The 27,225-nt window shown below is 34.2% G+C and overlaps 1 protein-coding gene across 9 annotated transcripts in view; it reads right to left on the reverse strand.

Moving 5' to 3' along the window:
- The window catches only part of ZNF385B (zinc finger protein 385B), a 373,053-nt gene that overhangs the window by 40,571 nt on the left and 305,257 nt on the right, over nt 1–27,225 (reverse strand). For 6 of the 9 annotated variants that reach the window (XM_019739352.2, XM_019739353.2, XM_019739358.2 and 3 more), the window contains 2 exons: nt 15,547–15,585; nt 11,945–12,055 (listed from right to left, as the gene is read on the reverse strand). In XM_019739352.2, the coding sequence (XP_019594911.2) occupies nt 11,945–12,055; nt 15,547–15,585 (150 nt within the window). The remainder of the gene's footprint in view (nt 1–11,944; nt 12,056–15,546; nt 15,586–27,225) is intronic. The other 3 variants (XM_019739360.2, XM_074338713.1, XM_019739354.2) reach the window with 1 other exon arrangement.

Genomic DNA, 27,225 nt, shown 5'->3' on the forward strand with positions numbered 1-27,225 from the left:
TAAGAATAAAATCATATTCCTAGACCCCCCAAATCAGAACCTTAAACAAAGTGATGTATTCTTATGAATCCTTGTTCATCAGATGTTTTCTGAGTAGTGAATACAACATTTGCTCTCCATGTGTCTTAGAAGGCAAAACTAAAGTGAGGAAAAAAATACAAGGTTTTCTTTCCCTCTCTCCCTCCCTCCCTCCCTCCCTCCCTCCCTCCCTCCCTCCCTCCCTCCCTCCCTTCTTTCCTTCCTTCCATCCATTCTCCCTCCATTCCTCCCTTCCTTCTTTTTTTCCTAAGATTTAGGTAGGATTAAATACTAGTTACTAAAAACGACTAAATCCTGCAACATGCTACCGGTGGAGGCTGTGGAACGTTCACTCTGCGAGAAGGGAAGATTCAATCACCTTGACCATCACCTTAAGAGTTCGTGGTTTTAGGTATGCAGATGGGCAAAATTTTGCATAATTTTAGGGGGGTCATGGACACCCTCTACAACCTATCCTTCCTTAAGAATCCTATCTGTTTTAGCTCTAACATTTTATAATTCTTTAATTCTCTCTCCCTCAAATCCTTATCATCCCTCGTTTCTTTCATAGTTTCACCTCCTCCATGAACCTCTGAAAATACAGAGATAATATATGTGGCGATTATCTAGTATAGAGGCTGGCAGAAGAATGGGCATCCATCAAATGCTATGGTTATTCTAGCTCCTATGCTGTCTCCTTTCCTAAATTTATATTACCCTATAGTTAACAGTAAAGTACAGCAGTGTTTCTAAGTGTATTCGTTTTGTTTCCCAGATAGATGATCAGGACTACGATGGTAGGGAAATTGGCTTATTTTCCTTGAATCTTCCTTTCTTGGCAGGAACTATTTTGACACACTTCTCCTGTCTCTGCTTCTTTACTCTCTTTGAAGAACTCACATTAACCAGAAACACTATTTTCCTACAAAGTTTTCCCAGCTTGAAATTTTAGAAATTGGCTATCGTGATACTTCCTCATATGCTATCCTCACCTCCTACTCTCAACCATGTATCGTCAAGTTTCTTATGGCCAGTCAGGTTTTCCCAAAAAAGTGCTCTTTATACTGAAGCCCCTTCCACCTCCCCCCCCCCCACACACACACCATATCTAAAGTTTTCTAGCCTCCAGGGCCAATACTGTCACTTCATTCAAAGAGCTGCTTAAGTAATGAAAGTGGCTAAAAGTTACCTCTTTTGCAGGATGTTCTGAACTATATTAAATCAGCCACTTGCTTGAAAGCAATGGAATAGAGAAGATTACTTTTTGTTGCATGCAGATTTTTTTTTTTGGGGGGGGAGTTTTCCTTTTGTCTTACATAAGTAACACCTTTTTTCTTGTTGTAAAGCTTTTGAAAATTATTCTCAATTGTCCACTCAAGCATACAGAATAAAAGACAAACTATGGGAAACTAAACATGTCCTAAATAAAGCCTGAATATAAACTTTAAATCAGCAACTAATCATTTGGGAAATCCAGGTGTTCAGCCTAGAAAGTCTACCTGATTTCTAATTACGTTGAATAAGTTTTTAGCTGAAGATTCCCAAACCATAAAAATTGAGTGAAACATTATCTTATTGTTAAGGATTCCATTACCAAAATTAACTGAAGCAATCCATACCAAACAAAGAGGGAAAATGCACAGCCTTCAGCAGTTTTCCCCTAACCCCCAGGTGGCAAGACCACTTTTAGATGACAAAAATCACCAACCAAATGACTGCAAAATCCTTTCAGGAATCCTTTACTTTACAAGAGTTACTAACACAGGAATTTTACACAGAAAAAAAAAAAAAAAAGAAGAGGACCCATAGTAATTTTTAAAAAGTGTTATTAATATTTAATCAGTAAAACACTATTGAATGGAAATGTATCAAAGCTTGAAGTACCGTGTTTCCCCGAAAATAAGACCTAGTCGGACAATCAGCTCTAATGCATCTTTTGGAGCAAAGCTTAAGACTTGTTCTTATTTTAATATAATATAAGACCGAGTCTAATATAATATAATATATAATATAAGACCCGGTCTTATATATTATATAAGACCGGGTCTTATATTAATTTTTGCTCCAAAAAGATGCATTAGAGCTGATGGTCCAGCTAGGTCTTATTATCGGGAGAACATGGTATTGGTGGTGGATCGTAGATAGTAGTTAATGGTTTTCTGTTGAGAACATAGCCCGATATATTGGGATGGGTTTAGTTACTTTCCTTATATCATTCCTATTTTCTGTTCTTCACAACATCATATTAGGCTGATCATCCTAACTTTGAATATTACTGATCACTTAAAAAATAGCTAAAGTAACATGTCATGTGAGGCATCTACGTGTTTGAAGCAAAGCCAGAGAAATATTTAATTAAGTATGTTGCCTTTTTCCCCATTAGTTACATATGGGATCTGATGAGTCTTTATAAGCCATAATGTTCACTCTTTTAAAAACTTCACTTTTGTCCTAGTCTTCTCTTACTTTCAGTGATGAATTTAAAATCAGTCCTAAGTTATCCAAATACCCATTTCAAATCAGGTAGTGCTGAGAAAGACTATGACATTTTTTTGTAATATTATAGTTCTACTCTGGAGGCAAGTTTTTTATTTTATTTTAATAAGTAACTAATATATGCTCCAGAAAAAGTGATTAAACTTTGTTAAGAGCTTTGTTAACAGCAGCTATTGAAGAAAACTTTTAGCACAGTATGTTCCTTCTCCCTGTAACCACACTATATTTCTGTCATATTGAAGCAAAAAATGTTCATCATTTTGTCAGCTCTGTCTGCAAAGCGGGGAATTACCTTCCCAAGCTCCTGAGATTTATGCTTTTAATTACCTCCTATCTGCTTCACTACCCTCCAAACCTAAGAATCAATATAAATAGTCTTATTTATGGGAAAAATGTAAAATGTTTGACAAAAAGCAGCCTATCATTTTCTAGATTTCCATTTGACGCTATCGATTCCTTCTATCTTCAGTACCTTTTTTTCTTGACAGAATTAGCTAGTTTTTCAAACTTATAAAATTATACATTTACCTAATAATCTGTACTGCTTAATAGCAGATAGAAACTTTATAACTAGGTTTTGAGTTCCAAACCTACCAATGAGATTATTACCACTGTGGTATCTCCTTATTTAATCATAAGCTAGAGAATTCAGTTTAACTGTGGTTTTCTCCAAACTCCTTTCATCACAAACTCACTTTTCAGTGAGGACCAATTTTCGTGGCTTATTTCATTTCTGAAGGGGAGGATACTATTAGCACAGGTGAAACCTGACAGGTCAGACACAAGTATTGTTAAAATGCTTCCTCTCACGTTTTATCAGCACCAATTCTTTAAAAAAAGAAAACCCAACAAATTACACACACACACACACACACAGTTATACATAATTGTACACATGTAATTTATATAAGTACAAAAATATATTATGAATCAATAGAGCTGCTGTTAAATGAGCTACCTATCTCGAGGGCTTCGGGAGAAATAGAGCAGATGTTTATGGGTGGCAAGCAATGATTATATATGTATATGTGAGAGAAGGGAACACTTAATCTGTAGAATTAACATGTGTAGATATTTGCTGAACATATCTGACAGTGGTGATGTAGGGAGGATCGAATATTGGAAATAAATGTTCAAAGTTTTCCTTGACGTATCAGTTATCAAATGCGATGTCTGAAAATTCAGAAAATAGAGAATACACTCATTTTTAAAAACAGTATGTTAGTTAGTTTCAAATACTATTTTCAATATGTTCGCCACCCCCAAAGGGGCATGCCTCTGAATTTAACGCATTAATCCAGTTATTAACCTAAAAACAATACTTAATAGAGACACTATGAATGTCCAAGAAAAGAGCTAGAGGAGGGGAGAAGAGAAGCTAGTGTAGAGAAGAAAGGAAGAAGCAATATCTGCTTCAGTAGAGAGAATATGTTTTGACATGGAAAGAGAAACAGTGATAACTGTGAACAGAATTTCTAGAGTTAAAAGCAAGCACTAGGCAACCAATGGCAAAATGCAGAATTCCTTAGAAGAATGTCAAACGGTGACAAATAAAAAGCTTGATCCTTCTGAAAATGCAAGCAGGTATCCTTGCAGCTGAATACCTCTCCTGCTTTTTGCAGCAAGGGACATCTTCAAATGTGGTGTCTAACAGTTCCTGTTTTCCCTGCCGCTCTGACTTCCCGCGGAAGGAACCACAGCTGCTGCAGGGACTTGCTGCCTCAGGACAGCTGGTCAAGGGGTGGAGTTAGGCCTGGTGGCCAAAGGAGATGAAGGGTCTGCCAACAGCACGTGTAAAAGACCTTTATGTGGGACCCAAAGTTGTGGCTTTCTCCCACATCTCATAACTGCTGAGATCTCTGCTGGATGACCGAGAATGTAGGGCCTCTAGAAAAAAATGGCACTAGAGCCTCTTAAATGGCAGATGGTGGATGGGGGCAGTTTATTTACGCCAGACAAAGAATCTGCAATGTATTATATGGACTGCTTAAAGAAATCAGGAAGTGGGCATAAAGTTAAAACTTATGGGAGAGAGAAGAGAAGAGAAGAGAAGAGAAGAGAAGAGAAGAGAAGAGAAGAGAAGAGAAGAGAAGAGAAGAGAAGAGATCCAAGAGGCATAATTATGTATGTCCTTATCCCAATGAAAACTGCTAAGATGATAAAGATGCAAAATGCAGATGGAATGGCAGTGCAGACATATCAATTACACACTAATGCAGTCATGTGGGAACTGAAGGTGATTGCTGAACAGTTGTACTTTCTGAAATTTCAGAGAGAAAAAATAGGAAAGAATAGGAGAGTCAGATCACCTGTAGAAGTGTTCACACAAATGGTTGGTTCCCCTGCCATTTTAATTTCTAAGCAAACCTTTAGTTTCCTGTCCATGTGTACTTAATTAGTTTAACATAAATCAATAAAATGTCATAATGTAATCTCCTTATGTCTGGACACATGAGGAAATAGAACATAGCAAAAACAACAGTGAGCTAAAATGACAGCTAGAGATATTGGATAACCAGAAAACCAATACAAAGACAGAGAACACCACAAAATAATAATAATAATAATAATAATAATAATAAAAACTAGAGGAACCATAAAGCAAGATAAAATTTTAAAAAATGTACATTATAAGTGACTTGAAGTTTATGATCCTTTTTTAAAAATTAAATGTATTGGGGTGACAATGGTTAGTAAAATTACATAGGTTTCGAGTGTACAATTGTATAATAAATCATCTATATATCACATTGTGTAAGGTGGGAGGGGATGGTAGAATAGGGTAAAGGAGGGTCAAATATACGGTAATGGAAGGAGAGCTGACTCTGGGTAGTGAGCACATAATGTGAAGTTTATAATTCTATTCAAAAGGTAATACTGTAAATTTGATTAGCCCTGTAGGGTCAGCAACCAGGGGCACTGCACCTCATTCTTAATCAATTGTGGTATTAATGCTGAGTATCAAAATTTCAGGGTCAATTCCTGAATTAGAGTGTATAAAACTTGATTAAAAAGATCATTATGCTCTCATTTCGATGTACCTATGAAGCATAAAGGACTCAGTCATATATTAAGGGGATTTATGATTATCTGTTCTGCGATAATAAAAGAAGACCATCTCTATTTGTAAATATTTAAGAGAATCAAATTGGACTGATTTTGGGTAAGAATTTGTTTAAGGATCAGTTTCCTTTATCATTTTGCTACTATTCTCCAAGGAATTGAAATTCATATACAAATTAGAAATTTTGGGGTTCTGCCAACTTTCAACCTAGCTAAAAAGAGAAAGGGTAGCCTCAAAAATATTTTAAAAACCTATTAGCGCTAATTTCCAGTATTTTTGTATGAAAATCAAAAGCCCAGTGATTTTGAGAGTTTTATTTAAAACCAGCTACAGAACGGTACAGGAGACCTATTTCCCTGGAAAGGCTTAATTAACTCTAGACCCATATTTCGTAGCTAAAGGGTAAAGATTCAGATTCAGGCTTATCAATTTATGACCATACTACAGTTGCATTTCACTCATTCACGGGAAAGAAAGGGGCTTTCAGGTTTAGGACAACCTCATTCAGGACTCAGCTTAAACCACATTAGAAAAAAAAAAAAAGGTGGCCAAGAAGAAACTAGGGATTCCGGTGCTGCACACATTTGTGCAAATATCTGGGACTCAGTTGGAAAGACATTATTCCTGGACTGCAATGCCTGGCCCCTGGCAAAGTTAATGGTGTTAATTTGTAAAGGTTCATTTGGGAAATGTTGGTGATTAATGCTTGCTCATTTGCATCACACTGTATTGTGTAAATAAAGCTGTAGCCTTTTGCTTTCCAACAGTGGAGTTCTACTGAGATGATAAAAGCTGGACAAAGGGGGCTACTACAGGATGCTTAAACTAGGTCACATTGAATTTTAATGCATGACACCTGCCCTGCTGTATTTTATATGGGTAATGGAGAACTGCAGAAAGCAGTCTGTTTACTGTGCAAATCTAAACCTGCCTTCCAGATTGTTCAATAACCGTATTTTTACACTGAAGAGTGAAGGCAATTCAGTCTCAGGCTGATTGAGAAATGTTATTAAAGGAAATAAAGATGAGCACTTTCTTAATTTTTACATTAAAATGTAAATAGTGTAATTATAAAATAATCTCTCCCCCAAATAAAAAACACTCAGTTTCAGAGCTCCGTTGTGCAGGTTATGACACCATTACTAAACACGGAGAACATGTATATGTCACACCTAAATTTGCCATTCTGACTGTGGGGCTTTACTGCCCAGAGTCTAAGTATGACTCAGAAATTTAATTTCTTTCTCCGATTTATCAACAGAGCTTTTGAGTGGTGACAAGGAAGCTGGTGATTACATGCTCATGTGTGTACATTCGTCCATCTCCTTGTTAGTAAATACAAAGAAAATTACTGACATGGAATGTAATTCAAGTCAACGATGAACCTGCTTCCAGAGCAATTCTGGGTGTTGAAAGAAGACTGCACTCTACCCTCAGCCAACCCGCGGCACAAACAAAAAATAAAACTTGTAGTCATTCTTTTTTTTTTATTTTTTTGGTCTTAGCGGTTCCACCCGTAAAATGGAGGTGTTTCTTATATCCTGTGTTCACAAAAATGCCATAGGGATAATTTCACGGAACTGGAATGGTCCTCCTAAAGATCATGTAGTCCATTTTAAGTTAAATTATAGAAGAGGAAACTGAGGCCCACAGTGGTGAAGGGATTTATCAAGTTCAGAATTAGGATTTAAATCACATTCAAGGACTTAATCCATTGTTCTATATATATACCATGTGGCCTTTCTGTGTATGGAATAATAAAAATACAGAGCAGAAAACATGGAGCAGGTTCTGAGAGGATCTAACAAGGTTAATTCTTAGATACTTTCATTCACAGCATTGGCTAGTAAAAGTGCTTCTAGTCTCTGGAGCCTAGTACGGTGCTTGGCATAAAATAAAAGCTCAATAAATCCTAAGAAAATGAGTAAAGTCACTATGTCAGGCAACATAATATGATTGCAAGAGCTGTGGATTTAGAGACAAAAGACTCAAATTTATATCCTAACAGTTATCTGTTGACTATGAAAAACGATGTAATTCCAAACGATCGGAAACAACCTAAGTGTTCACCAATAAGAGACTAGTTCAATAACCAATGGGACATCCACGCAGATGACTGACCGTATTAGTTTTCTACTGCTGTTGCAGAAAATTACTACCAACTTAGTGGCTTAAAATAACACACGTTTAATTACATTACAATTCTGGAGTTCAAAAGTCCGACATGGCTTTCACTGGGCTAAAACCAAGGTGTTGGCAGGACTGCATTCTCTGTTGGAGGCTCTAAGGGAAAATTAATGCCTTTGATTTTCCTGCTTCTAGTGACTACTCATATTCCTTGCCTTGTGGCCCCTTTTTTCATCTTTAAAACCAACAATGGCCAGATGAGTTATTCTCACGTCACATCACGCTAACCTTCTCTTTTGCCTCCCTTTTTAACTTTTAAAGACTCTTGGGCCCAGAGAATAATCCAGGATAAAATATTTTAAGGTCAGCTGATTGCTACCCTTAATTCCATTTATTACCCTAACTGCCTCCTGCCATATAAGATAATATAGTAAAATGTTACAGAGATTAGGATGTAGACACCTTTGCCTAGCACATCTATAAAAAAACTGAGGAAGCTCTCTAGGTTTCGATAGGGAAAATGCTCCAGTATATATTATGGTTATATAAAAAGTACAAGGTAAAGAAAAGTGTAAATGGTACACTCCCTTTTATGTAGAAAAGGGAGGGAATAAGGAAATATATTCATACTTGATTATATTTGCATAAACAAACCCAGGAAAGATATGTAAGAAATATTAAAGTGGTTACAGATAGACAGAAATAACATGGAGGATGGGTGGATGGGCGATGGGATGGGACAAAATTTTTCAATGTATCTTTTAAAATTAATTTGTTTTTTGAACCATGTTTTATAATATAAATTCAAGGGATTCATAGCTTCCCCCAAGCCTTTTTTATTCACTTGGTAATCAAAACCTTTTGTTTGGAAGAGCCTATGTATCATCAATCTTGTTACTTTTATTAAATTAACTCTTCTAATAGACATATCCTAATTTTGGCTGTACAAGTATACCAAGCAGTTCTGAAACATGACATTCATAGACGTCAAGAAAGTTTGCAACTTTTGCAAGGTTTTTACAATTTCACTTGCACTCTATTTGCATTGTATTATGAAAAGTGTTCAACACCTAACATCACTGTAGTGTGAATGCCAAAATTAAATATGGAACTTATCTTCAGGTGGACATTTCATTTTGTAAGTAGTTAAGTAGTGAACATTTTCATTTTATATTCATAGTGTTATAGATACTTTAATTTTCCTATGTGACTATAGAAATTTAGATAATAACTATGTAAAGCTGTTAAATATACTTGGATTTATTTCAGTATTTACATTCTGCCTTTTCTTGGAAAAGTCCTTTAATTATTATACCTTAAATCTAGTAGTAATATTGCAGTTTAATACAGCTAGTAGTTACATCTCTGTCATTAGTTAGTCTTCTACTTACAAAGTATTTTATGGCTCCTGTCACACTGACTTTTTTTTAGTGAGGTTTACTGAGTTATACTTTAGATATAGTAAAATTCCTTTTTAGGTATTGAGACCTATAAGTTTTGAAAAACAAAAACACTTGTGTAACCACCACAACAATAACAATATAGAATATTTCCATCACTTGCAAAAGTTCTTTCATGCCCTTTCTTAATTAATTTCCTCACCTCACTCTCAGTCCCAGTTAACTACTGATCTGATTTCTGTCCCTATACTTTTGTCTTTTGCAGAAAAGTGCAATCATACAGTAGTATATAGTCTTTGTGTCCAACTTCTTTCATTTAGCAGCATACTGCCTTTGAGATTCATCCATGTTGTAGGATGTATCAGTACATCATTTTTTATTGCTGAGTAGTACTCACTGTATGACAATAGCAGTTTGTTTATCCATTCTACAGTTGACAGACACTTGGATTAATTCCAATTTTGAGCAACTATGAATAAAACTATTGTAAAAAACATATGTATGATCATAATTTTTCATGGGTAAATACCTAGAAGTGGGATTGCTGGGTTGAATGGGAAATGTATCTATAATGTTATAAAATTTCTTATAAATAACGACCAAACTATTTTCCAAAGTACCTGCACCATTTGGTATGTCTACCAACAATGGAGACTTCCAGCTGCTCCTCATCTTTGCCACTTATATTATCAATTTGTTCAATTTTCATCATTTTAATAGGTATTGTTTTCCGATTGTGGTTTGCATTTCCCTATGGCTAATGATGTTGAGCACTGTTTTATGAGCTTATCTGTCATTCATATTTCTTCTTTGGTAAAGTGTGTGCTCAAATATCTTGCCCATTTATTATGAGTTATTGAGTTCTAAGTTATTTAAATATTTTGTATGCAAGTAATGTGTTTTAAAAATATTTTCTCCCAGACTATAGCTTTTCTTTTAATTTTCTCAACAGTGTAACAGTCAGGGTAGGCAAGGTTAAGGTGAAGTAATTCCCACATGGACTTACTGTGTTAACCCGAAAATAAGACTTAGCTGGACAATCAGCTCTAATGCATCTTTTGGAGCAAAAATATAGACCAGGTCTTACATTATATTATATAAGACCCGATCTTATCTTTATTATATTACATTATAACTGGTATATTATGTTATCTATTATATTATACCCTGTCTTATAGTAAAATAAGGCCGGGTCTTATATTAATTTTTGCTCCAAAGATACATTAGAGCTGATTGTCCGGCTAGGTCTTATTTTCGGGGAAACAGGGCTGCTTTGAAGGGTGGAGGCGCTGGCATGGATGCATAGCTTCCCAAGTGGCATACTTGGAAAGTGACTATAGTGATATTCAGCAATGAGGTATGTAGCACTTTTTCTAGGATTAGTTCACGAACCTGATTGTCAGACTTTCGTATTTCTCAATTTATTTAGGAACATTTTATTTAAGTTTTTATTATTAGTTTCAGGTGTACAAAACCACATAATGATTAGATACCTACACACCTCACAAAGTGAGAACCCCAACAAGTCTACTAACCATCTGACACTGTACACAGCTATTACAATACCGTTGTCTATATTCCCTATGCTGAGCTTTATAAAACATGACTATATACATATTTTTAATTATAGTTGACATTCAATATTATTTTATATTAGTTTCAGGTGTACAGTGCAGTGGTAAGGCATTTATATAATTTAAGAAGTGATCCCTGCGATAAGTCTAGTACCCATCTGAAACCATACATAGTTTTTACAACATTACTGACTATATTTCCCATACTGTATTTCACATCTGAAGACTATTTTTATGACTATAATTTTGTATTTTACTTAGAAACATTTTAATTCTTGAGTAAGACTTGAGATTTTATCAAGTGCCAAAAAAATTCATTGGAATTTTCATTGAAATTGCATTAAATATACTTTTATAAATCCTGACAAATCTATCTCCTCTTTTCAAATGACTATATTTATTAAGTTTCCCATGTTGAATTATTTGAATATCATTCAATGGTATATGTAAACAAGAGTTTATTTTTTTACTATTTGCAACAAATATGACTCCTGTGACATACTCTTTGCAAAATGGCTTCTAGGGTGGAGTAACTCAGGAAATACTACATATTAATATGTAGTCTCCAGATTCAGATTTCCATTGGCCATTGGCTTTACTTGGTAATTTGATATTATAAACATTCTAATATTATTTATTTTGATTTCATGTCATTTTATTTCTACATTTTAAAATCTACTTTCATAAAATATTAATTTGTACCCTTTTCTTTTTACTTTCTTTCTTTTTTTTTTTTTTTGTAGGATGATTAGGCTGGCTAGATAAAATAATTTACAAACCTTTCCCAATACTTCCATGTTCTTGGAAAATATAAACTGTATAGTAAATTATTCTCTCAGGTATTTATTATGGTTTGACACACACACATGAAATGTGACACTTGTTACCAAGAGTAATGCCAATAATTTTCTTCAGCATTCATTGCATTTTAATTTTTTTCATGCTTACACTGCATTTTAAACTTTAAAAAATATTGTCTGCTATTTAAGTATTTTTCAAAAGTAAATATCATTGGTGGGATTAAGTGTAAAATGGTATAGGTGAGACTGATTAAGAGAGGAAGCCTTGAGTTTCGATACTAGCCACTCTTGCTCAAGTTTCTAGTGCTGAATCCAAATCCCTTGAAAATTGGCACGCTGAAATAAGTGGGCCACCAACAAGAGTGGCTGCTAGGGAGCATGTAAATATGAAGAAATATGTATATTCAGAACAATCAGATTTTCACCTTGACAGAATGTAGAGAGCAATGAAAAGGTAATACTCACATCTGAGTTAAAGCGAAGCTGACAGACATTACAAGAAATAACTTGTTTCTTCTTCGGGGGAATGGACACTCCAAATGTGTGGTTAATGACTGCTTTTTGCACAGGATCCATCTGAAGAACAAATGATAAAATAGTCAATTTATAATTTCAAAGGATAGACAACAGTGTGAGCAAATAAAAGTAGCTGTATTATTCCTTAAGGTTTTAACGTTTCATTTCCAAAGAAGGATAATAAAGAATCTCATTCAATTACAATGTATGTGTCTCCAGGAATTAAAAACAAAACCCCCAAAATTGGTTTGAAATCATAACACAAATCATAGGAGAACCCAACATCCCAAGAAATAATATATCTGTATAGGGAGGCTTGAAAAACCTTAAAAGAATCATAAAACAAGAAAACTTAATCCCCAAAAGTCAAGGTTAAAATTAACTCATTAATGTTTTCCCTATATGCGATGATAATACTTAGGATAGTCTGAAATGACCTCAATGTCAATTATTACAGATACATTTTAAGTTTCTTAACTTTTGATTTATGGCAAAGTCATAAACAATAGGCTCATATCACACCACAGAAAATGTTGATCTTCATTTTAAAATAATTTATTACTTTTCATGTACTACAGATTAAAATTCATTCTACTGGAAATGCATGTCACAACTGTACACTCAAATGCTCATAACAGGTTCGTGAATATGCAACCCTGTTTTAAATATTTATCAAGTAAAGTTTTGATTTATAACTTATGACTTTCCTCCCATTGGTTTGCATATAACATACATATTCAGAGAAATATACAGTGATGAAAGTACCCAACCATAGAAAAAGTATGGCGCAAAGCCTTGAAAATACTTGGGAAAAGGAAAAAAACAAACAACACTATTTGCAGAAGCTATAAAAAGAGAGAGACAGGAGTGATTCTCTTGTGTACTCCAGATAATAATCTCTAGCATCAACATCAGACAACTGGCAGTTCAGAAAACAATACGGATGATGAACAAAGCATTACTTATAAACAGATGAAACATGAACAAGGACAGATCCACTGATACCATCAACTAGGAAATCTCTTGAGATTAGAGTTTAGGATTGGATTAGTTGATGATATTTGGTAGAGAGGAGAAATGAAGACTATCCCTGGTCAGAAATATAAATCAACAGAGTGCAAAATTAGTTACTAGAAGACCTTAAATACGTTAGAAAGGAGGGTAGATTACAGAATTTTTGAATAGTGAGGTAGCCTATTTTTTGCTACAAGTTTAAGAGAGGTGATAGGACTCTATAAATAACACGTGATTTAGGACACTTAAAAAATTCAAAGAGGGGAGTTTTCTGGAGTCATAGAACAATTCTATAATCTGATTGTAGTGGTGGTTACACATATTTATACATGTGTTAAAATTCATAGAACTATACACATTCCCTAAAAGTCAATTTTATGTATGAAAATTTAAAAAGTAAAAGAGAAAAAATGTTACAAGTATTGTGCTTAATTATTAAATATAAAATAGAATTAATGGAAAACCTGGGCATTTGTTTTGTTCAAGGTTATATTTAATTATGTTAAATTTTACTTAATGAGAATAAAAAGTAAACAACTCTACAGGCAGAGAAAATCTCAAAATGTCAGTAAATAAAACCCTATTTACTTGGTGAGTTTACTCGTGCATACACTTAAGTCTCATTCACCCATTTGTAAGATAGGAAACTATACTTTCTGATTGTTACAAGAGATGGCAAATCAATTTGGACAGGGAAATAAAATAGCCTGTTTATATTGGCAGGATAAAAAACTACACTGTTCTGAAAACTTAAAAAATAGAGCATTTTACTGAGATATTTTCTGTTCTCAGGATCTAAGAAATACATCTGGTGACGTGCAAACTACCTGTGTTAAAACTGTATGAATAATTTCCCAAATACCAGTTTTTGCATACCACTATCATTATTTTTGCCAATCCATATACTTTTGTGTTATTATTGAGTTAATATTTTTTCTTTAAATAAAATTGACTTTTAAAAAACACAGCAATATTTATGAAATCATAGTTTTAGAGTACATGCTCTCCTATGATTCATTTAAAAAATGTGTTAAACATTAAAAATTCAAATTTTCATCATCTAACATAAATGCACATGTCCTAATTGTTCCCATAGCACAATATAGAAACATAGACAAAAGACACATCTACAAAAATCCAGTTCCAAATTTTTAGTAAACCAAGATATCTGTTGACAGCTCTAATGTGACCCTTGAATATAAATGTTTTCTTTAAATTTTAGAAATTGTTAGCTACCTACATGTTTTTTTTAAATACCTCCTGATAAAAATTTATTCTACTCAAACCTCACATCTGCACATCAGTCTGAATATATCCGTTTGTATTCCCAAGGCTGAAAGCTCTCTGTCCTTAAAGGTGAATTGTGGCTGAGCACTCCACATACAAAGGCAAGCGAGTTCCCAGCCATCTGCTCCCTGAAAAGCAAATTAAGGAGGTTCCTTCGAGAAACTCAAACCAGAATTGGCTTCTCTACTTTATGTACACAATCCTACTCATCTCCCCAAAATCAACTAAATAAACACAGTCCTTTTACACCATCCCTCGTCACCTGTCATTAACTCTTGCTGCCTGTCTATCCTTTGATGACTTACCACTAATCATATGAAAGTTTTACCCTCCGTGTTTTATACTCAGAACAGATATTTTTCAGTTTTCCAATTGATTCTCTCTTTTCTTTAAGGTAGCATTTCAGGAAAAGATCTAGTTTTTCCTGTTGAAATCTCTTTTATCTTCCTCTGCCTGTTTATCATAGAATTCTGTAATTATATTTCTTATTCATCATTTGGGGAACATGATTTAGTTGAAAGAAAACTTTAAGTGGTATAAAAAAGAATGTTCCACTTATCAATTCATCTGATCCCTTGAAACCAACTGTCTCGATGATGTTTTGAGTAATTACTGTCTGACGCAATAATTACAAATACCTGAGTTATTTCAGTGGGATCCAGACTTGGAAGAACATAGAAAATATTTTCAGAGCTCTCTCTCTTTTGTTTTTAAAGTATAAAGTGGTAAAATCCTGATTTTTTCTTATCCTTCCTATAATACTCTAAAAGTTAGATGAAAATAATAACTAAATCAATGGTAATTATTTTATTCAATCACCAATTTCCAGGATGAGTTAAAACATTCTCATAATCCTGAAATATGATCAATGCAGTCATTCAATTTAGTGTAGTCAAAGCTATATATCTGCATTATAATGATTTCATATATAGAACACTCAGGAAAATTATTGGAGGTATTTCAATTATAAAACAATTACATCTGATTTTTAAGATTTAATTGACATTTCATAGACATGATTATTAAAAATGAACAAGTGTTTTCAAATATCTTTATTAAAATGTTTATATCACCTTTAAATGAACAATTTCCTTTTTAAATACTCATATTACATTAGCTCATTTTAGTTCACATTGCACAAGAAAGCTGTGGATTAAGAATATTGAGATTCATTGGTAAATAATGTTGAAAAAGCTTTTTTTTTTAAGGGAACAAACTACCATATAGTTCTAACTACTAATATTCCTTACCTGACAGAATTTATTGGTCCCAAATAAGCCTCTTCTTTTCTAAAAAAGTAAAAGTTAGAAGTAGTAATCTGGAATTTTGAGGCTAGAAAGCACATTTACATGAAAATTTTAAAAATCCCTTTTTTTTTTTGGCTCATCTGTGATTAAAAAGCCTGAAATGCTGACTAACTGAAAATCTGCAAGAGTGAACACTACCACTTTGTCTAATGAAAATCATGTAGAAATGAAAAGAAAAACCAGTTAGTGCAATTAACTGGTAGGTAATAAAAATGAAAGATGGGTTTGTGGCTGTTACCAGAAATCTAGGAGCTAATTGGAGGCTATGTATGGACAAATTAACTATTACATTATCGTGCTTATAAAAGAAATTTGCAAAGCTGGCCTTGTCACCCCTCCTATTATATTTTCAAAATAAGCACACACAGGTTATCTTTGGTGTATTCACCAAGATTATGGAACCACGCGTCTGTGTGAATTTTTTCAAAGATCATTACTTTCACTGAGTACACCCAAAAGTAATTTACATCTGCACAGGGTAAGCAATTATATAAATATATGCAGCTGCAAATGAAATCTCGCCACAGGGAAAAGAAACACACTGCTGCACTTCACTGAAGGCAGGAAGCATACTAGGGGAGGGGGGAGAATCTAAGGGAGGGACTGCATGATCAAATGACAATACCAGATGGTATTTTGATTCTAGAGAGTTTTGTTAGATGAAACTTTAGGCAAAGAAAATAGAATTACAAACTTTTCAACTATCTCAATAATTTTCAAGAGGCCTGACCTTGAATTTTCTTCTTCTAAGAGTCTGAAAATGATTTCACTTGCCATCAAGTGGGACTAGGGATGGGAGTAAGCTGAATGCCACCCAATTAAAAAGCAAAAAAAGACGACTCAAGAATGATACAAGGCTTTCCTCTGTGTGGTGAAATGGCTGGATAGCCACACTATTCTTGAAAATGGGGACATTTCATCTTAAACTTAGCCATCTACTTTAACCAATGTTCTAAAAAGCATTTGGTAAGCACTTATTATACAACATAATGGGCAATACTAGCTTTTCTACTAAACAGAAGAAGAAACTAGGTTTTGACTTGTAAAATGTGAAAATCAGTCAACCAGGAAACATTTCTGGAGGTCTAATGTCTTTCAGATGCTGTCCTAGATTAGATGGGGGTAGGATGAGTCAAACACAAGAAAGGCCCTAATTGTAAAAGTTAAAAAGTGAAAAAAGATGGTATAAGCTCTTTTTAGTTGGAGGTTGGGAAAATAAGTGACCATTAAGCAAAAAAAAAAAAAAAAAAAAAAGAGAGGCATGAGAAGGCACACAGAGGTCTGTCTCCTCTGCCTCACCTTTAGTTTGAACTTTTTTCTCCCTTTTCTGATTTTCTCAACTTTAATCACCCAGGATCCTCCATTTAACAGTAACATAAATGAGTTATCTTCCCAGGAACACTTGCCTTTTAATTCCTTTTCTAGCTGTGTAATAATTAATAATAATAATAATAATAAACATTATACTAACAGCAACTTAGATTTATAGAGCTCTTATTACTATGTGCCAGAAACTATACTAAGGGATTATCTTGTGTAGTTTCTACCATCACATGAAGCAGATTCCATAATTATCTTCCTTTGGCAAATGAGGAATCCAAGGCCTTGAGAGGTGTAATAACTGTCACCCTCAAGTTTTTAGGTCAGGCATCTCGCCCCACCCTGGTGCTGGCTAACGCAACACTGAGCAGGGATGATGGGTATTGTGCAGGCACTGCTAGAGGAGGTGAGATTTGGGAAGAAAAGACAAGTATTCCCAGACTTTTTGCAGCCTGGAAAGCAGTTGCCTAGTCAAACTACACGTAAGGCCTACATGGTGCCTAAATAAAAGTTTCTTGGAGAAGTGAGTCTTGATTTTACTCTTTTTGACCCATTTATGCCTTAATTAGGATAAGCTCATTTCTTCTTGTGCAACTTCAGGAAAGCCATACATAAAAATTGAGGCTGACCTATGCTATCCTCTTCCCCATTGTAACTATTGGGCTTGCAAGCGCGCGCACACACACACACACACACACAAATTTCTGGGAATACTTAGAGATTAACATAGCAGGTGACAGTCATCATTTGCACCTGTCCTTGATTTACTGCAAAGAGGACCTCAGCTACTAAACCCTTGTGATTTAGGGCTTATGGGAAGTTTGGCAAAGCATCAGTTTTTTAACTGCGATATTATCCAATTATAGATATTATCAAATTATAGTCAAATTATAATTATAGTCATACAAAATGAATGACTATTTTTCATCCCTTCCTTTTCAATACTGGATTTATGGAAAAGAATACAGTGTTTCATTAGAACTTCAAATATTCATGAAGTGACACATTTGAAAGTGATAGCTACATCATCGAAGAGCAATGTTCCTCTGAAGTTATAATACCTCAAAAAAGGCTTTGCCTTTTATATTTAAACACTCTGACCACATTCCTTTACACTACTGTTTTACTTTGCTCAAATCCTTGAAAACTTAAATAGAAACAAAACAGACACAACTATCACAAAGAGAAATTTCTCTTCTCAAAGATCATGAAATATAAACAACTGCATGTTGTTGGCAACATTAGCTCCACCACACAACTTTGTCCTGTTTTGGATTTCAAATCAGAAGGCTCAGTAAAAATAAACCCCATGGAATGTTACACTGGGAGTGGATGCTACCATGAGACCTGCACTTTTGCATCTGTAACGTGTAAAAGCTGTGACTTGCCACACTGACATTGCTTCTCCTATCCAGAGCACCCTGACAGGGGTCCATCTGAATATCATCATTGTCACTGAAAGGAAGATAAATGGCATATCATTCTCTTCACAGACTGTTGGTGCAACCAAGAACCATATGTCTGGTAAGGTGCTTACTCCACAAGTCCCCAGCTCATTGCTAAAACCACACAGTGGCTGAGCCTTGTAAAACAAAAAAAATCAATTGTTCTCTTGTCTTACTGGGATACCATTACTCCATCAGCAAGTTAACCAGTCATTTAGAACTAAAAGCTAAAATAACACAACACATACTTAAGGAAATAACGTTCACATTACATCTAAGTCTCAGACCCAATAAAGCTATTATTATTATTATTACTACTACTATTTTATCAAAATGTTGTAGGCCTTTAAGTATTTTGAGGCTGGCTGACAATGAGCCAATATCTGATTGCTGCAGAAGTTAAGCGGGATCTCAGAATCCCTTCCCAGAGCCTTCCTGGTGATGGTCAATATTCCCTTTAAAACATGTAAGTGGAGTCAGCCCAGAGATTTGAAGCAACCAATCAGAATAGAGCACAGATTAGAATTTCTTTTTTTCTCTTTTTTGTTTTGTTTAAGGGGTTTAGAAAGCTTGATATTTTTCATTCAAATTCCATATAGTCAGGTCCTCTTTTAAAAGTTCTGGGATTCATCAAACAAGAGTTGTATATTCCATTGATGGAAAGCATGACTACAGTAAGAAAAAAACACCTTGTGATCTATTTTGAAGATCAATTTTGAAAGGAAAACTAGACTTCATTTTCCAATAGTTTTCTTTCTTTCTTTCTTTCTTTTTTTTTATTTTTAAGAAATTCCATTTTGGTTTCATTTTTGGGAGAATTAAGAAAAAAACAAAAACATTATTTTCTGCCATAAAATTATGTCCTTTTTGTAGATCACTCTGATAGTAAAGGACACAACATTTTTAGATGGTATTTCATATCAACTTAGTTCTGTCCTTAAGAATTTTTGCTCCTTTCCAACACATTACACATTTATAAATGTATGAGTTTCAGTTTGCACAAAAACTAGATTTTCTTGAAAACCGATTCATTTAAAAAAGTTTATTAACTGCCCATCTCGCACTGTTTCAGGAACTGGACATTCAGTGGAGAACAAGCCTTCAAAAATACAACATTCTAACAGGGGAAACCTATATGTCTAAAGTAATAAGGTATTTTCTGTGTTTTCAATACTGAAAAAAATTAAAACAGAAGAATGGGAATGAAACAATATTTTTTATGGATAATTCCTAAAAACATTGGTCGTCTTGATACAACTGTGATTCAGACACTTTAACATGTAATACCATACTATATGTAAAAATAAGAACAGTATTCCATGATTTAGGGAAGCTGAGACAGAAGTCATAGAACTTGTAACAAATGTAGAGTAAGGGGCATACTCTTCAGCTTTCAGAGTGGTCTGCGAGATCTCTACAGAGGATTTTCTTCAACTACCAAGTCCCAAGACAACAACTGGTTCAGAGCCACTATCATCAAATGCCCAAGGAGAAAGGGAAACTAAAGTGATCTGCATTTTGCAAGTTCTCTATGGATGAGCGCTAAGTGCCAGATGCATCTCATCTGGAGATCTTTCCTAGTGTGTTTCTGTACAGTGTGATTGGCCTGGTGTTTAGCCAATGGCAAAATGACCATGAGTTACTTCTTTTGTTTTTAAAATAAGCACATATTTTTACCTAGGATGTTAACAGTTTTCTGTTTTGTTTTGTTTGTTTGTTTTGTGAAGCCATTACAAGAAAATGTTTTGTTCTTTTTCATTTTTAAAACACTTTTAGAACTTTAAACGGTTACCAAATGATAAAAGCAAAAGAGCTAAAAGCAAATGAATGGATAGTTTCACTGTCTCCTTCTCTTTAGTGAAAAACCAGTTTAACATTTTTGACAGATAATTTTTAAATTATTTTGAGTAGCAGGAATAATTTTTAAGTTCTTTTTCAGACAGTAGTTATTTTGTTAATGGGAGATGCGTAAGATTAGACCTGTGTACCTTACAGAAGCTGAATGTCTAACTCTGACAGTAGATCCTTGTATGTAATAAATATGGTCTGTACAAATGTAAAATGTTCCATTTTCCTGGCTGGCTCCACATGGCTGGTGATTTTCCATGCTGCCAGGGATCAAGAGCAAAGCTGTATTTATGCCGCTGGGTAATTTAAGAAGCCACATCAAAGAGCACATTAAAAAGTTCAGTTTAGCAAATAAGACTTTCAGCTTATGTCAGCAATGGATATGAGACTTAATTGAAGGTCCACTCATAACCTCATTGCATGGACACTCACATATGCAGTAGTGTGTTCGGTATTGATGTTCCTATTCCAACATTAGATGTGTAAAGACTTGAAATTGAATTGCACGTGTACCCAGATTCAGGTTTAAAAATGAATTTTGAAAGATCTGATTGGTTAATGTGATATACTAAGGGAGACCACACCACCTTCAAACCCAACTGCAACTGTTCCTTTCAATGTAAGTAAAAAAGTATTAAGGTAATGAGCTGGATTATGTTTCCTAAGGAAACCCAGCACTTTTCTTTGTTTCCATTCTTGAACAAGCAAATGCTTAGAAGTGACTGGAAACCATTAGGAAAGAGAGGTAGTTTTCCATCAGGATACCAAGAAAGTTCCTGAAAGCGTTTTCATTTTATCAAGATTTGATGTTCCTAAAACTAAAATAATTTTTGGCCAATGGATATATACAGATTTGAAAGATCTACAACATTTGTCAATGACAGGGTAAAAAAAGTTTGTATAAAATTGTTAGATGCCCTTTTGAGGGAATATGAGAAAACTTACAAAATTTTTAAGAAAAATGAATAACTACTCTGAATCTTTTAGGGAATTGACACAAATTTAGCTCTGTTGTGAATCTTAATAGCATGGAAGAAGAAATTAAATGATGACAAATACTATTAATATTTTTTCTCTGTGAAACAGTTACTATCCTTAAAGCATTTACAATTTATATTTATCAATGAGGTATATTCATATTTCAAAAACAAACAAACAAAACCAAACAAATAGCCCAAGGCATACATAGTTGACAATAAAGAATATCACCCAAATAAAAACACCAACAAAGCTGTTTAGAGTATACTATTCAGAGTTTTGGGAACAGAACCTGGATTAACCAAGATAATCTAAAATAAATGAATCAGGTGTTTCATATGTTTAGTATTGTGTATCCTCAGGGTAAAATAAAACAAGAAATAAATCACTTCAGTAATATGGACTGAAGAATAGTTTTTCAATAGATGTGTAAAATACTAAATAACATATTCATTTGAGGATAGGTCATGAGAAGTGATTATTCTACAGTACATTGAAAGAAGACATCCATTTTGAAGTTTGGAAGGACAGGCTAATATCTGAATAGAAGATAGTCAACTAGTTCTTGGCCATTCCTTTTTGTTTTGTTTTTTAATAGTGACTTGAAAACAAACCCTAAAATTGTTTCTAAGATTAAATTTCCATAATATAAAATTCATTGTCAAAAATAAGTTTGAGGTATATCTTATTTAAAAAATAGATTTTTTTTGGTTTTGTTATTCTTTAGGAGAAAAAAAATGGTGTACAAGTTACTAGACTTGCTGATGTTTGTGAATGCAATTTTAAAATTTATTGGTGCTGTTTCTACTAAGTAAGGAAGCATATGCTTGCCTGTTTTTTTGTAAACATGCTAAAAAACTTTACAGGGCTTTCTGAAAGACTAGGGAAGTAATGAGCTTTCTTGATTTAAAAATCAATACACTTCCTGAACAGCCCAATGCATTAAATGACATTCTTTCGAAACCAGTCTGTCAAAGTTAAATTTGAAAATTTGTTCGAGAATCAGATATATCCTGATGCTGAGGCAGAACAGGTCCGTGACACAAACTAAAAAAGTATAAGACGAAAAGAAAACCCCACCAGGCAGGAAGAAGTGCAAAATCGGAAACTTGGGCCTGTTGCGAGGTATTCTTGAGTCCGCAAAGCAAAGTGAAAATGAAGTGTTTTCTCCCCAAATGGAAGACAACGCATTTCTTACTCTTTCACTAGGAAGAAACCTGACAGTTGAGGACTGATAAGGCTCCAGGCAAGGCAACAAATCTGCAATGCTCCAATGCTGTGTCTTGGGTTCTTACTCCCCAGGCCACAGTCTCATTATACAATGGTAAAATGTCAGAGATCAAGTACATTTTCAAATTGTTTTATTTTGCTTTGTTTTAGTTTGAGCCCCCAGAGCTTCCCCCAACCCTATCCCAAAACAGTAATCCTAACTAAAAATTCAATATAATAAACATTAAAAACAGTTCTGGTTTAAAGCAGGAACCTCAGGCCCCGGACCTGCCAGCCGATTTCAGTTCAACTTCCTTATTTGAAAATGCAAACAGATTTGGAGAATTTTAATAACTCGCTTGAGCCTCTTCAGCTAAGATCAGAACCCAGATCTCCTGTTACAGTTGCCAGATTTGCAATTAATAATCATTTTTTAAGTATAAATATATGCCAAATATTGCATAGATTATTCTTATACTAAAAATGATTTGTTATTTATCTGAAATTCAGTTTTAACTGATCATCTTACATTTTAACTGCCCCACCTTCCATTCCTATCCAAGGATGTCATGGTGTTACCAATATTGATTCTACTGGTCCTTCTTCTCGCAGGCTTACCTGTCACATTTAATATTTTAGAACTTTAACTAGGAAAGTGGTCCTGAGCGGTTTTGTAGACAGGTGATACCTAAAATATCATGTCATATATTCATCTTACTATTGCCTTTTTGTATGGATGTATATGTGTATACATGTACATTATTAATACATATTAACTTCACAGCAAAAAAACATTTTTGGTTCACCTCTGCATTTATATTATATAAAATATACCATACTTGTAAAATAAAATAAAGAGCTTTAATAAAGTTCCTTCTGCTGCTCTGTACAGTGATAATTGCTCTATTGAATAAGGATCAGTTAATGGTACATCTTAACATTTAATATTTATCTATTTGATTTGTAATTATTTTTATGTGGTAGCAATGAGGATATAGTTCAAACCCAAAGTAGTTTAAAATGACTGTCTTCCTTTTCTTTTGAATTTGTAAGGAAATGTAGTCACTTCTGGGTTAAACTACCTTACCCACCAAATTTATTTCAAATATACACAAAACCCTTGCTGCATCTATATGAATAAAGCAACATATATGAGAGAAGTCAACATAGCACATGAAGTTAAAAATGTGTCTAACTGGCTTATATTTGGGTATGGATATGATTAGAAAATCAAGATTTCCTACTCAAGCAATGGAGAAAAAGCTATATGAACTACATGGCAAGTTTTCATAAAACACAAAAATCCCTCATAACTTTCATGAACGTTTTAATGTTACGAAGCAAAAATCATTTGCATTTATAATCTATCTAGTCCTTATGAAGGTTTTCAGAAATGCTTCTGACTTATTTTGTTTGCCATTCTGACATCCAGCCTATCAGGACGCTCGGCACTTCAAAGTCTTCATAACATTCATTTGAAATTTTTATTCACCCTTCTGTCTTTCCCAAACTCAAACACTTTTACTAAGATGGGACAAGTACCTATATCTAACAACATGAGAAGTTGGTATGTCAATTTAACTTAAAAATTTCATATAATTAGTCATGAATCACCAAATTCCTGCCTCACAGCAGAACAATATTACAATAACAATTGTTGGCAGTTATCAAACCACTGCAGTCCAATTGGCCTCCCCAAGCTGGGGTTAAAAGCTGGCCTCTGGAAATCAATCCTGCTCTCAGCAGAGAAGAATATTTCAGTGATATGAAGGCTGAAATGGAGACTATAATCTTTTGTGATTACCCTTGAGGCTGAAGCAAACCCAAAAAGGAGTCTATGAATTGCTGATAATTTCCTGTGATGACTGATTCCCAGGAAATTCTGATATTATTCTTGCTCTGTAACAAAATGATGGTTCCCCAGAAGTGTAGCTTCAAAGAACTCCACTTTTGGGTGTTTCAATGCTTCTTCAGAAGCTACTCACCTTTTAAAGGGGTCAGGTCTATAAAATGGCCTCTCTCTCTCTCTCTCTCTCTCTCTTTCGACAATGGAGCATCTGATTATACAAGGAGTGATGATCTATGTGCTGCAGGCTGCCTTTCTGAAACTTTTTTTTATGAAGGAATTGATTTAAAAGGTATCTGTTTTAGACCTTCTCCCCCCACCCTCCACCGCAGAAGTCTAAAGATTGTTCTCTGTTGTTCCTAGTAGCTATAGAGCTATGAATATCTTAGCTTGTATAATCTTTAAAGTTTTATTTAGTCTGATATCTGTATTCTGGGAAAAAATAGTTTTCATACATATGTACATACCCTTAAGGTCTATATATATTTTAGAATGGAATATGAAACTACTAATCTTTTTTGAGTAAGCATCAAATTTACAGTTACATGTCACTGCTCAGGGCACAGCTTAAGTGGGTATTTCTCATATGATTGACAATTTAAATTCAGAAAAAGGGTGGGGAGCAGGAAAGGTAAAGGGAGATCTGTAACAGTCAAAAGGCCAAATAATTTTTAGAATAAACTTCCATTATCTGCACGTGAAGGATAGCTCAGTATGTTGACTACTATGACTGAGTTTAAAATACATTTTTTAAATTGCTATTTTAATTAATGTGAATTTGATTAATGAATAATTTGAGAATACGGTTCTATGTTTAGAAGTCAACAGTATTTAAAAAATATAACAGAAAATGTCAGTATGTCTTAGGAATCAGTGACAAAGTGTCATAGGTACACAGCTCTCATGTTCAAAATACCTTTATACATAGCCTTTAAAGTCTACATATCATTGAAGGTAAACAAGGAAAAATATAATCCAATGAAACCTGCTGCAGTTATTCCCAGCCTCCACTTAATATACCTTCTCCTCATTCCTGCTCCAAATTCAGTGGCCGTGCCTCTTCATTGCTTTCAGGGAGTCGGGTGGTTCTGCTCTTTAAGTATGCCCTGCTGTTATTTCACTTGGCTACCATAAATTGAGCACCTGCTTATTACTACTAGGAATGGCTACGTGAAAGGGTAAATTCCTTAAATTCAAGAACCAGGTCTTACCACCTCAGGGATGATGTAGATGCCTGATAACTGCACTGTACACCTGAAGCTGAAGCTGAACAATAATGAATGCCAACTATAATTATATATATATACATATATGTGTGTATATACTTACAAGAAGCGGAGTACAACATTAGGAATAGAGACAGTGGAAATATAATGGCTCTGTGCGATGTCAGAGGGATAATGGATGGAGGGAGGGGAGTTCACACAGTGTGAGGGATATAAACGATAAACGTCTAAGTATTACTCTGTCTTGTGCACCTGAAACTAATAAAAAATAAATAAATAAATAAATGGGAAAAAAAGAACAGGTTAAAAAAAAAAAAACTGTGAGGAAAGAAAAACAAAACAAAACCTGACTACATTTCCAGTTCAAATAAATTTTATTGTATGTTTTGAGGAATATTATGAAAACTACTGATAAATTGTGGTATTTAATGCATATTTTAGAGAAGGTAATTAAAAGCAGATGGGGAAGTATTAAAAAATTCACGTCTAATATGACTAATTATATTCAAGTAATAAAAATAATGCAATGAAATGTATACCTATTTTCATTACCTGTTAAGTGAGGAATATGATAAGAAAAATCTGATGTTCCTTTGTTAAATATGTTCTTATGTGTGTAGAACTTTGGTGCTTGACTTTTAGGAATAATTAAATAATAACATATAAAAATAAAATTAAAAAAAGAACCAGGTCTTAGCCATATGGATATTCTTAGCATCTACCTTAATCAGAATCACTCTAATGCACACAGCCAGCCCCAGTGATAAGCATAACTTGGTTTACTTAAGGGAATTGGTTAGGAAGAAGAGATCGGAATATTCATAAAGATCTTGCTATTATTTATAAGGATAAAGTTTGCTGTTTTAAGAGTTCTTTCATAAACATTACCTCATTTGATATTCATGGGTATTTTAAATTATTAAAAATAGTATGGAGATATGGCATATAGTTACGCACAATTTTTCCCCACAGATTCTTACTAAATTCTAGAAATTTTCTAAATATTTAGTCATATACTCAATTCTCCATAAACATAATAAACTCAAATTTTCATGATGTAATGAGATAGACTAGGAAGGTATTATCACTGCTAGTTTTCAAATGAGGAAAAGAGGAGTTACGGGGCTTTCTCAAGACTCCCCTCCCCCAAAAAATGAGTCCCAATATGAGTCAGTGCTTTTTCCCTATTCAATGAAGTAGATGGCTCAACCCCTGTCTCCCCTCTACTCTGGTTCCTGTTTCCCCAGGTGGCAACAAGCAGAGTCAAGGCAGGTAGGATTGCTGAGACTTACTTTGGAACACGTCAAGCAGCAGTATTTTTCTGAGGGAGAACCCTCCAAGTGGCTTTTGGGAGGAGGTGGGATATAACTGATGAATGAGTGACTAAATAAATGAATGCCCCCAACTCATTTAAAAGGTAAGTACTTCAAAAGTTGAAACTTAAGTATATGCCATGTAATAGTGGCTATTAGTAATCATTTTAGCATCCAATAGCTTCACCTCAATTTGGAAATAGAGATTTTGATTATATTATTATGACAACGAATCATTTTACATATTATGGAAGTTTGGTGTCTACATGATGAAAACAAATAAATTAGACCCAGACACATGTTTTTAATTGTTGGAGACTTTCTGTACAATCCTAATTATTTGTAAATCATAAGCTTGTGAAAGAGATCAGATATATTTTCTACTCTACCAGATCTAGAAACTGTTCACAACAAGGGAAAACAAGTATAAGGTTGAC

Source organism: Rhinolophus sinicus, linkage group LG01, assembly GCF_036562045.2.
Source record: "Rhinolophus sinicus isolate RSC01 linkage group LG01, ASM3656204v1, whole genome shotgun sequence".
In the NCBI taxonomy this organism is placed as follows: domain Eukaryota; kingdom Metazoa; phylum Chordata; class Mammalia; order Chiroptera; family Rhinolophidae; genus Rhinolophus; species Rhinolophus sinicus.